This window comes from Corvus brachyrhynchos, unplaced genomic scaffold (assembly GCF_000691975.1).
Source record: "Corvus brachyrhynchos isolate BGI_N302 unplaced genomic scaffold, ASM69197v1 scaffold139, whole genome shotgun sequence".
NCBI lineage: Eukaryota > Metazoa > Chordata > Aves > Passeriformes > Corvidae > Corvus > Corvus brachyrhynchos.
Genome location: NW_008246062.1, coordinates 1,377,831 through 1,390,356, shown reverse-complemented (window position 1 = coordinate 1,390,356; position 12,526 = coordinate 1,377,831). Strand labels below are relative to the sequence as shown.

At 43.9% G+C, this 12,526-nt stretch overlaps 1 protein-coding gene across 1 annotated transcript in view; it reads right to left on the bottom strand.

Moving 5' to 3' along the window:
• The window catches only part of FAM219A (family with sequence similarity 219 member A), a 57,291-nt gene extending 45,692 nt beyond the window's left edge, over positions 1-11,599 (bottom strand). The window contains 2 exon segments of the mRNA XM_017746568.1: positions 559-569; positions 11,589-11,599. Coding sequence (XP_017602057.1) covers positions 559-569; positions 11,589-11,599 — 22 coding nt within the window.
• Positions 11,600-12,526: the final 927 nt, after the last annotated feature.

Here is a 12,526-nt window from a genome sequence, read left to right as displayed (position 1 = left end):
ACCAGAAAGCCTCACAAAAGACTCTCTCATACTCTCAGGCTTCAGCTTAAGGAGTTTTGGAGCCCATTCCTTCAACGGAGATGAAATCCCCTCATCTGTCCTATGGATACAAGTTAGGAGCTACAACCACACCAGAGCACTAGAAGAATGGAGTTGCTCAGAGAAGAAAGGGGAAGACTAAGGAAGGATATAATAGATGCGTTCAGATACATAAAGGGCCAGCAGAGAGAAAAAGAGGAGTACTTTTTTTTCATGTTTCTGATCACTAGAATAAAAAATTATTATCTTAAATTGCACCAGGGTTATAAGGAATTACACAAAACTGTAGAGGTAAGGCTAAGGAGCTGTACACTTGCCTGATGAAGTTGTGGCATTCTTGTTGCAAAACCAGATTAGAAACTGATGTCACACAAAGTCAACAGAGCTGATCTGGTTTTCAGGCAGACTGATCCTGATTTGGTGCAAACTGTGAAGATCCCTAGCCTTTTTAGGTCCCTTTCCCCCATCTGTCTTAACAGGAGAAGAATTTGCTTCTAGGCCAGACTTATTAGTCAGAACACCAGTCTATCCTGCAAGAGAGGTTCTCCAAATTCCCCTATGCACTGCCAAGGACCATGTCTGACCTCCACCTTCTCTCTGGGAGAGCTGAAGAAAACAATCTTTTTCCTAGGTCTCACATGTTGAAGGAGCTCTAGAATCACATGGGATCCAGAGCAGAAGGCTCCTGGGAAGACATGATTGTCACTTTTCATCAACACGTGCACTCTGTCAGATCCAGAGCAGTAACTGTTCCTCCCAGCATCCCCACCTTCCCTTTACCAAAGTAAAAATAAATGCCATTTTGGCGACACAGTGACTGATGTACTGAAAACCATTCTGATAGCTACTGACTTGGTTTCAACAAAGCAATAAACAACAACTGTTTATTGACTTTCTACTAGCTCTGCCAATGCACCACTTACAACATTGCTGTTTTTCTTTTCTGAGCAACTACTGAACAGATCTTGTTTAACAAATTAGGCCTGCAATATCCACTACAAGATCCAGATTTTGAACCTTATTAGTTTATAATTGTAAGATAAATTGGTGTTTGAAACCATTTTATTTCAGCAATTGAGAAGCCAGCAATGTTAATACTGCTGCATGACTAAAACCTCTAGTGTTATTAATTAAACTGAACCAGCATGTCACTAAAGTGACTTTTTGCCATGTACACCTGCAGTTGGGGTAGCTCAACTTACTGACACGTAACCAGGAGTTCAGACCATTGCTTTGCTTCAAATGGGGGCAGAAGAGAAGTGCCAGTCTCCCTGCGGATGCTGCAGTGCCTGTGCTGAAATGCTCCCTTGGAACCCTGGTCACAAAGGGCCTGCCCAACTGCCATATCCAGGCTGAACAAAATGCAGCAAACAGAAAGGCATAAGCTGTGGAAAGGGAACAAGATGTTTCATTGGTCTGTTTTCCTAATCAAAAATGACATTTGCAGCACAGGGAAGAAAATATTTTTTTAAGATGATGATGTATGACTAATCTTGGGAGTCTACAGTAGCAGAGGAAGCACCAATTCAGTAGTGAGACCAAATACTTTGGGAAAGCATTTGAGGGACAAAGAAGAAAAACGGGATTAATTACATGATTTCTGTTAGATTTCCCTCTGAGAAACCAGCAGCACAAGCAGCCCCTGGTCCTTTCCCTTCAATCAAGATAGAGTATATTTAACACCGTATATCCCTCCAGGCTTTTCTCACACACATAAGCCATCTCTATTATCACATGCATTTATAAGTTTAGTATCTTGTGCTAGCTTTACATGATTTAAATTGGATCATTAACATTGCAAATTAGAGAAATGCCACACTGCACTCCCCACTGCCTGCACTTGCCAAGTGGCTGGCATGTAATAGCTATTTAAAACCAGCTATTAACTGAGGTACGTTTTCAGGATGATTAAATATCAAAATAATTCCTTCCTTGTAAAGGATATATACGTGAAGATATTATACCTTTCCTCTTGTACCTCTGATTATACAGCTACAGCTCCAAGGTGCAACATGAGTATTCAAGGTGCTAAAGCATCACAGATTCCTTAGTAGCTATTGTAAGAGTCAGTTTAGCAACTGGCATCTGGCCAAACCAGGATCGTAAAAAACCCCATACAACTTTACAACTGCTCTTTAAACATCAACTCTTGAGGGGAGGATACCCCTAAAATGATTAAAAAATTGAGCAACATGTCAGACCCAAGGTCACAGTGTGTTTGGAGGTCAGAGGCACAAACAGGAGCCCAGACCCTTCACTGCACATTCCAGCTGAATCCTATGGAAAACTGCATGGCCCTAGTGCTGTCTGCAAGGGACCATGGCAGGTTCTTGTAGCGACTGAATTCATGCCCACTGGTTATTGTCGAGAGCTTATTTCAGGTCTCATCCCATCTTTACTTCTTCAAGGCTTTAACAGAGCCTCACTGAGGGGAACAGTCTGTTTTGAAACAGCTGTTCTCCACCTCAGATGAAGACTTTCACAGACTCTCCTGCATGGTGGAGGGGAACTGTGCTTCCTTCCCGTGGACAACTCCGGGGAACTATGCTTCTTTTCCATGGACAACCCTAACACCTAGCAACACTGGCTGAGGAAGTGCAAGTGGAGCCATCATTACTGACATGCCATGGTTGTTAGCATATATAGAGTGGTTTACGGATCCTCTCCACATGCAGCTAGGCTGTCCCAGCTGTACATGGAAGACAAAATCAAAGTTTGCCTGAAGGAACACTAGAAATTTTGGTTGGTTCTAACAGATACTACAGAAGTGATGTATTCTGGCAAAAAAATACCTGGTGCAATACAAATGACAGTAGGAGAGCCCTGTTGCAGTGATGTTAGTTCCCACCAATGTCCTGGAGATTGGATAATTGCTTCCATGGGCCATTGATTGGATCCAGCATGGAAAATATGATGTTATTAAGCTTTCAGAGTCTCTGGCTGTAACAACAATAGTTGGAAAAGCTGGGATGGCTCCACATCCACACCTTTCAATAGACCAAGGGCCCTAATCAGTGGTTCAAAGTCGCAGCTATTACTAGCATAAATCTGGGGTTACTTGTTCTTTTCCAGATGGTTTGGGTTTTGTTTTTGTAAGGCAGCTGATTTTTACATGTTCAACTTCCATACAAGTGTAATGAATGAGGTCTTGCTTTTCGCTTCTGGAGTATCACTGGCATCTTTAATCCAATACCTCAGATCCTTTTCTGAGCTGTTGGATTGCTTCTTCTGTTCACTCCTTCTCCAATAATAATTTCTCATCTGGTCTCTCTCCTGCACCTAGTAAATCTCCCTTCTTCCAGAGAGCAAGGGTGTCTGGCTCTGCAAGCTCTCTGACTGTGGTCTCAAGCCAGGAAAGGAGACAGGCTGTAAGCAGGATACAAATGAAGCTCCAAAGAAGCACTGTGGGGCTCCACCACTCTGGAATGGAGGCTCTCCAGGGAAGCAATCATAGCACCAAGCCTGTGAGATTTAAAGAAGCATTTGGACAATGCTCCCGGGCACATGGTGCAACTTCTGGGGTTGTCTTGAGCAGATCCAGGAGTTGGACTCTATGAACCTGGTGGGTCCCTACCAACTCAGAATGTTCTGTGATTCAAGAGATTTATCAGGAACCATAATGGATGCCCAGTGGCATTCAAAGCTTTTCAACAAATATAAAAACCACGGACTTTTCCAACACATCCCCAAAGATGTGCAGCTGCCCAAGGCTCATGCACCAAGCACATCTAACACACCACAGATAGGTGGGGATCTCAGTGGTGGACACCAGCTTAGCCTGGACAGAGCAGGGACTGACACAGCCCAGGCTGTTGCTGGGCTCAGAGCTTTCCCGGGAGGAAGGCCTGAGAGTTCACTAGTTCATCCAGCAAAGGTGGATCCCAGTGATAAAAAATTGACAGTTTCTCTGCACTAGTACAGAAAACAAAGCCACCAAGCTCGGAGTTCAGCAGCCCTTTTCTCTTTAGCACCACGCTTTCAACTTGTCCCGAGAGACAGAGAGCTCAACCATCAGATTTCCATATTTATAAGGAGAGAGTTTCTGTTTAGCCAAGCTTGCAACAGAAATAACCCCGCAATCAGCAGCAGGAGCAGCAGCACGGCAAATGCATCTGAGGGGCACGGATGTGAAAGCCAGGGGAGATCTCTCTACCTTGGCATGGCTTTCCAGCCCTGCCTGAGAAATTCTGAGGGCACAAACCATTTTGGCTTCTAAAATAAGAGCTTGCCTTGCCCCCACCCCACATACCTGTATCTCTGTGACTAATTAGCATCCAGAGGGATACAGATTCTCTTCTGATAAAGCAATGTTTGGCTCCCTTCTCCCCTGACACATTTGTATTAGAAATATCCTCATTATGTGACTAATCAGGAAAGCTGAGACAAAGGCACAGAAGCTGACTTAAAGGGAAATCACTGATTTTTATAAAAGCCGCTTATAAATTATTCTGTCTCCAAAGGGAAGGGATATTTCCTCCCCTCCCAGTGCTAAAAAGAAAATGCAAAATTGAGGTTCCTGAAGAAAAACCCATTTTTATTACAGAAGTGGTGGCTTTTGTAATTTCCACTATTTACCGAGCTTGCTCCCAATTCCCTTGTTTACTGCAGGGTTGCAGTTTGTGCACTGCAAAGATCCTGGAGAGCCTGCCAGCCCCGTGCTGCCCACAGGGGCTGGGCTCAGCAAGGTGCCTGACAGCTGCAGCGCTGTCCAGTGCTGTGGATGGGAAGTGACAAGGCTGGTCAGCAGTTTACCACATTGAGTTTAAAAGTCAGCAGCGCACAAAACGTCAGCCACATCCCTGGCTGTCCCTTGAGAGGGTCTGAAGATATTTTAGCTACATCTTTCATGCAGCACAGTGGGCTGAGTGAAGACTAGAATGTATTGAGATAATCTGTGCTTGGCAGAAGGTCTCTGAAATAAAGGCAAGCAGACACCATTTAGCAGCAGCAGAAGAGCTTTTTAAAGGAATTTGTTTCCCTTCCACGCTCCCTGGAATGGAGCTGGTGTCCATCCAGCTCCAGCTTGTCTCCTTCACCTCCCGTTGACAGCACCAGAAAGAGATATCAGGCCAGACAGCTTCCACCTCGCTTCTTTCAAGGCAGCCCCTTTATCAGCTGAAATCAAGCCATCTGTCCCTGGCACCCTTTGAGGAGCCACAGCAGATTGTGGAGCATGGGAGGATGCACTGCATGATGTGGAAACAGGAGGTCGAGGGAGCTCATTGCACGCACAAAAATCCAAACCAGATGCCCGTTTGAGCTGGGAATGGAGATGAAAAGGTGAGCACACCATCAGTGCTCCCTGGGACAGGCTGAGGCACATGCACAGGCTCTTGGTCTTTGTTCAACTCCATCCAGGCTGCTGCTCCTTCTGATGCAGATACACAGACCAGCCCCAAGGCCTTGTGCTGGCCCTCCCAAAGGCTTTGCTGGAAGGCAGACTGCTGTGAGCCATGGCGGAGGGGTTGCCTGCTTTGCTTTCTAAGTGTGACTGCCCAAATCTTTGCATTTTGAGAGGCTTTTTTCAGTTGCCAAATGTCTACTCTTTGGGGTGAAATTTGGACATATTTCTTAGCCTAATTTGAAATATGTTCCATATTCATATATAATTTGAAAAACTCCCTTTAATATCTTTCTTTTGTTGAGGTGGGGTGCTGGGAACATGTTTGGTCACCCTGAGCCTTCCCCTCTAAGTGATATCCCTCTCTGCAAGTACAGCCCCAGGCTTAGGCTGATGAGGGCAGGGGGACTGGCAGGCGGCAAGCAAGGAGGAAAAGCAGGATCTGGCAGTAGGACTAGAGCTGGCTGGAGAAGGTGATGGAAGAAAGAGACTGGATGGATAGCCAGATAACCAGGAGGAAAAAGAAAAACAGTTGAACGATGTTCCTAGAAGAACAAGTCCAAGAAGAGAAGGAAAAGACAGAACAGGGACAGGGAAAGGCACCCATGGTTAAAAGCACTGGAGGACACAGCTGTCAGATGTCAGTGATGCACCCTCCCAGGCAGTGCTCTGCCAGGGCTCAGAGAGGTGAAGGACAACATCTGACCAGTGCTGTTACTTCTCTAAGTGATCTCAGACTACCTTTGAGCGAAGCTCCAGAAGCCTTCTGTCAATGAACAGATTTAGGAATCTGACTGTCTCTGTGACCTGAACACAGCTATGGCTGGTGGCATGCAGCAATGTGCTCAGACAGAGCCCAGAGCCATGCTGGTGACGCTGTGACAGGCCACGTTGAGGTTTTTTTACAGTCCATTTTTCTCTTTTAAAACTGCAGGGAACTGACATTAGAAGAAAATAGCAGGGCTAGTTTTCCAAGCTTTCAAATATAGCTACTGCAGCCTAATTTGAGCCCCTGCAGCATATGCACTACAACACAGTCTGTAATAACATAGTCATGTAAACCCTTTCCCTTGGTAGTTCAGCATGGACCCGTGCTGGAGATGAATCAGGGTTACACAACAAAAGAACAGAAGCCCAAGTTTGTGGTTTCTTGCAGAAGTTGCAAGTGATGTAGCGAAAAGGGGAGCGCACTGCAGACAGAAAGATGATTTTGTGATTATACAATGTGGAGCTGTCCTAGAGAACTGGGACCTTATGCTCTTACAAGAAATGTGTCAAGTCTCTAAAACCAGATGTCCCGCAAAGGGTCACTAGTAAGGCCTCCCTACTTTGCTGGAACAGTGGATCAGAGCCCTGCAGTGTGATATGCTGACTGCTTACAAATGCTACCAAAATTGAGTGGGAGTTGCACTTTGAGCAGGTGAAAAGATGTGAATCAGAAGAGGGGGAACAGACTCACGCTGTAAGTACCTTACACTATACACCCCAAATGTGTTTCTGGCCTTAGCAGGTCTGTCTCAAGCCCTTATCACTGTAGTAACAAGATCACGAGAGAGGGAAGGTATTTTGAAAAGACTAGGGGCATCTGGTAATTTCTGACATTTCTAATCCATCCCTTCACCTAGCAGCAGGGCTGCAGAGATGAACAGGGACTTTGTGAAGTGCTCAGATGCTATCTGTCATGCCAAATGCCATAGAGCAGTCCATAAAGCATCTTTCTAGGCCATCAGGGGAGTTTTGTTCTTATGCCTTTCTTCATCTTGTGTGTGCATGGCTCTGACATGTCTTTCCATACCTGCTTTTCCAGAATTAGCTTGTGAGTGTCCTCCTGCTCTTTGCTCAGTTAATTTTCTCACGAACTTACTCCTTTCTCATTGTCATCCAAACTACTGCAATTCACAGAGAGAGCCAATCTTTCATTTATGTCACACGTCCCTCATCAATGTAAAGAGTCACCTCTCTACCAATCTGTCCTTCCCTCTGTCTTGAAAGCCTATTTGCAAGCTTCCCTGCCAGCATTACCCTGCTGCCTGTGCAGCCATTCCCCTCCAAAAACTGGGAGAGTGGAAGGCCTCATTGAAGTAAGAGCTACTGAAGTAAGGGACTACTATAATAAATGAGAGCAGCAGCCCTAACTCTTACCTTGATAGTTATCAAAGACTTGTGCTCACCCCAAACAAGGGTGCATGCCCTGGGATGACCTGGCACTTGGAGAAGTTCCCTTTCCAGACCTACTACTTAGAGGCCTGCCAGAGGTGCTGAAAAAAGAATGTCTATCCCTTCTGACACTGTTTATTTCTACTTTGGTATAGATCCCTGCATCCATTAACGTGAGTTCTGTACCCACAAACTATAGCAATGGACTTGCAACTCAGCCTCTTCCCCCTCACCACACTGACTCAGCTTTGGGATCAGTGTCATTCTGTCTCACTAAGTCCTTAAGAGTATTCCTTATTTTGGAGCAGGAGTTCAAGTATCTACTAACCCTTTATCTCATTTTTCCCACCTCTTTGATTGCTTTCCTCCTCACAGCATGCCTCTGATGTGCTGCTTCAAGAAGAAACAATCTCAGTATTTTCATCATTTCCTTCTTTCTTGTTATAGATGCTCAAGGTCTTCCTGATTCCAAAATACTGTTTTTAGGATGGCTGAGCAGAAACCTACACCATGTTCCAGGCAACATACTACTGATGGCTTCACAGATTTTACCTGCACTTTAATCTCCCTGAACTTTTGTTCGCCTTTATGTCGCTATCACCACACTGCACAGCTGGCTTCATTCCTGTTCCCTGCAGTGATGCTAAGTTTTTTTTCCCTGTGTCTAAGCTTTTCTACCTTCCTTTTAATCTTTCATATTGATTTGCAGGAGCGGTCTGAATCATTTTCCCCTGTTTTGTATTTGGGAAAATTGAGATCCAGAGAGCTGAAGCTGCTAAACACAAGAGCAGGAGAATTAGGTCCTTCTCCAGGGTTCTGTCCCCTGCAACAAGAGCATCTTCATACAGGCAGTTCTACAGAACACATTAGAGAGCACGCACCAGAAAGCAATGAGGACCAATATGACACCCTACACTACACTGCAAGGGAAAAAAACGTGGTCAGGAGCTGCAGCTCCAGCACTATATTACAGTCCTGAAATATGGCCCCTTCCTGCAAGCATTTTAAATGAAGAAGAGAATGACATAAATCACCAGTCTCACATGCCAGACCATTCATCAAATGCTTTAAATGTTGGTGTCAGTATACAGGCTTGCATCTTCATCCTATTATCCTTCTTTTCCAGCAAATTGTTTTTCCAGAATTAGCTTGTGAATGTCTTCATGCTCTTTGCTCAGTTAATTTTGTCAGCAACTTACCCTCTCCTGTTATCATCCAAACCACTGTAATTCACAGAGACAGCCAAAGTTTAAATTACATCACACATCCCTGATCAATGTGAACAGTCACCTCTCTACCACTCTGTCACTTCTGACAATTTCTTTTCCTGATGAGTCTCACTCATATAAGGAGCTTGGAAGTAAAAAGGGGAACAGCAACAAGTGATCTTAAAAAGCAAATTTAAAATGTGCATCTTTTCTCTTAAGGTACCCTCTCAAGTTTTAAGTTTGGAGCTGCACACAGTGTGTACATAAAAAGAGAGACTAGAGAAAGAAACAACAAAATGTTAGAATGGGAAGTTCTGGGGTTTCAATTTAGCTTCTAAGCTTTTCTGAGAACCATTTTCTAAGAATTAATACAAGGGGAAGCATTAGGAATAACTTTCACTATCACTGAAGCCTTTTAGCTTAATAAGGACAGCTTAGACAACATACTCAGATACAGGAGAGATGGTTCACATAAAATTTCTATAAGAAAGGTCCCCTGAGCCTGGTTCTATCTGTGTGTCTTCACAGCTTTCAATTAACACTGTGGGTAGGCACAGAAACACTTTAAGCTCATTATTCTCTTTTCAAATACTGGTGGACATAAGACATTTAGCTGAAACAGCCCTTTGTAGATCTTTTAAATTCCATTATCATTAAGAAGACAGGCATCCAAAAGAGATATTGTTTTCCATACCTAATAGTTTCATCTTCTGTGGGATAGAGGCAGCTTTGTGCATTAATTTAAGGTTTGCAACATCTGTGCTGCTGGAAAAATCTATCTGAAATGTAAATCTTCTGAGCAATGATGGATTGAAGCTTAACTCAGGCACTTGACTTAGAGAGGCATAAATAGGAACATTACTGGATCAAATATTCATCAGCCTCCCAATGAAATAAAAAATGGTAAATAAATCGAAGTATCTCTGGATGATCATTCTCATTATCTGGCTATACAACATAACCAGAGAATCACTAAAGAAAGCTTGTCATTAGCTGTTAATTGAAGGCACTTTCAGAAAGTGCTGCTTAAGCCCTGAAAGATTGACTGTCTTTCCAACCACTACCTAATGTGTATGTTAGAGCTGTATTAAAGCAGTCTCATTAGGTGCCTGCCTCCCGCACCACAGCTCAGAGAGAGCTTCTGATGCTTTAGACGAAATTCACGTTTGAAATAGCTCATCTACATACAGCCTAACCCCTGGGCACATCTTCAGCATACTTTACTGCATACAGATCTAAGCTGACACTCATGTTGTAGAAACACAAGATAACTAAGTGCATTGTAATGACATTCAAAAGAGGCAGCAGAGTCCTGGCTCATGGTGATGTGCAATCACAGGATGTGCCAAGGACACACATCATAATGATGAGCCTGTAAGCTGAGAGCAGCTACCTCAGGACAGGATTTTAGGTTTGCTTGCTCTTTATTGCTCTTTCACATACCTTCTTTTGTTCTTACCATCTTCCTCTCCTTATTTCCAGACCTTTTATTTTCACTCACTAATGGGAGCCTGTTAGTGTTGAAGAGGGTTTCCTGTTGAGATAATAATTCCTAGATGAGACACCATACTTCCCACGAAGCAGCCAGCCTCTATCTACCTGTAACATGCTCTAACTTGACAAAATGTGAAGCCTTTCAATTTCCTTTCAAGTGGATACACTTCATTTAAACTTTTCTCTGCCTCTACAATTGTTGAAGTAAAAATCCATCTTGTAACTACTTTACCTCCAAAGCAATGTTTTCAATCTAAGTTATAGGGCCATCTATGATAACTTGAAATTGGGCATCACCACAAGAGCTGGTGCAAACTGCCTGCAGAACTGCTGCTTTTAATTGAGGGGTGTGATGTGGGGTGATCCTGAGAGAGCACACAGGGAGCCTGAGCCCAACAGAACAGGGTCACAGAAAATGAAACAGGGTCATGGCCAGAAAACACCCAAAACAACTCAAGTGGCTCACCTATACCAGAGAGATGAACAATTTAATTGTAATCTGTGCTCCATATAGAAAAGGCATTAAACTATCACAGAGCATCCAAAGTAGGGCCATGAGGCTGGTGAAAGTCTGGAGGGGAAAGCATTATGAGGAGTGGCTGAGGTCACTTGGTCTGCTCAGCCTGGAGAAGAAGAGACTGAGTGGGGAGGGCTCATCACAGTCTACAACTTCCTCATGAGGGGAAGCAGAAGGGAGGCACTGATCTCTTCTCTGTGTGGTCAGTGACAGGACCTGAGGGAATGGCCTGAAGTTGTGTCATGGGAGGTTTACATTGAATATCAGGAAAAAAACTTTCATCCAGAGGGTGGCTGAGCACAGGAAAAGGCTCCCCAGGGAAGTCATCATGGGCCCAAGCCTGAGTTCAAGAAGTGTTGGGACAGTGCTCTCAGGCAGATGGTGTGACTCTTGGGACATCCTGTGAATGGACAGGAGCTGGATTTGATGATGCCTCTGGTTCTCTTCCAACTCAGCTTATTCTATGTTTCAGTTTGCACAGCCAGTAGAATAAATATCAGATGTGAAGAATGACACTAAGATTGTGCTATATTTTGTCACAGTATAGCAGTGTGCATCTACCCTGTCTCTGTTTTTTATGCTTCCGCTTCTGCAGTAGTTGCAAACATTTGAAGCAGAGCAACAGGCCACACTGAGCGTACACCTGTGCTTACAGAGAGACATGTAATTGACTCAAATTTCCCACCTCAGTAATTTAAGAGTTGTTCTGCTCTTACACTATGTAAAATCCCAGCAGAATTGCTTTTATCAGAAATTAATATTAAATAGCACAAACAGTACAGTTTAGGGCCGTTTACCTCAACTACTCCAAGGGTTTTTCAGATAGAACTACTCCTCCAACATTATTTAATGGGGCAGGGTTCAGGGAATTGGTAACTGACTGCTTTTGAACCTTCCAAAACCACTTGTATGGCTGAACTCCAGCTTGAGCTTCTAGTTCTCAGGTCCAGATTTTACAAAAGGCAAATTACAAAGGCAGCTGCCTCCTGCCATCATGCCCATGATAACCCTGAGCTGCTGACGGTAACCCCCGAACAAAGAAACAATGTGTGGCATCTTAATTACACACTAATAAATCCCAAATATTTTCATTTACAACCATGCCCAGCACCTTGTATTCTGACACTTACATAAACATTTTGGTAATTGTTCTGTATTTCCATCATACAGGTTGGTATCCAGTTGCATTAGCACACCATGTTTTAACTCCAGACACAGAAAGTACATCAAGTAGAACAGGAGCTTGTATTGTGGTTTGTGCAGAACCAAGATGTATCTCACAAACGTGTGGCTGTGTGGAGAGCACAGATGCTGAAGTAGCATTCTCCCCTCATTTCAGTTTAACTCCTCGCTGTCTCTACTCCTGACATATCCAACAACTGCTGCACTGAACAGCTTTTCCTGAGGCTGTACATTTCTTCTGAAATGAATATAATTTCCCAAAGGCTTCCAGAACTTGCCTAGATCTTACACCAGCAATACAGTTTTCAGGAGGCAATTATCACAGTGAAGGTGTCTTAAGGGAGAAGAATGTGGCCCACTAACAACCAGCAAACAGGGCTTCTTACTGAACCCTTGTCAGCAGGAACTCCTGCTCCTTCTCTCAGTGTGACCTCTTGAGACTTCTATCCACGTATGATGGACAAAAAGAAGAGTTTGGAAAATCACTTTTCAGTCACATCCCCACAGAGAGCATGAACTAATAGAGGCAGGTGAACACAGTCTACGACAGTGGCTAGAGCCAAGACCTAAGCTATTCAGATGAGACTA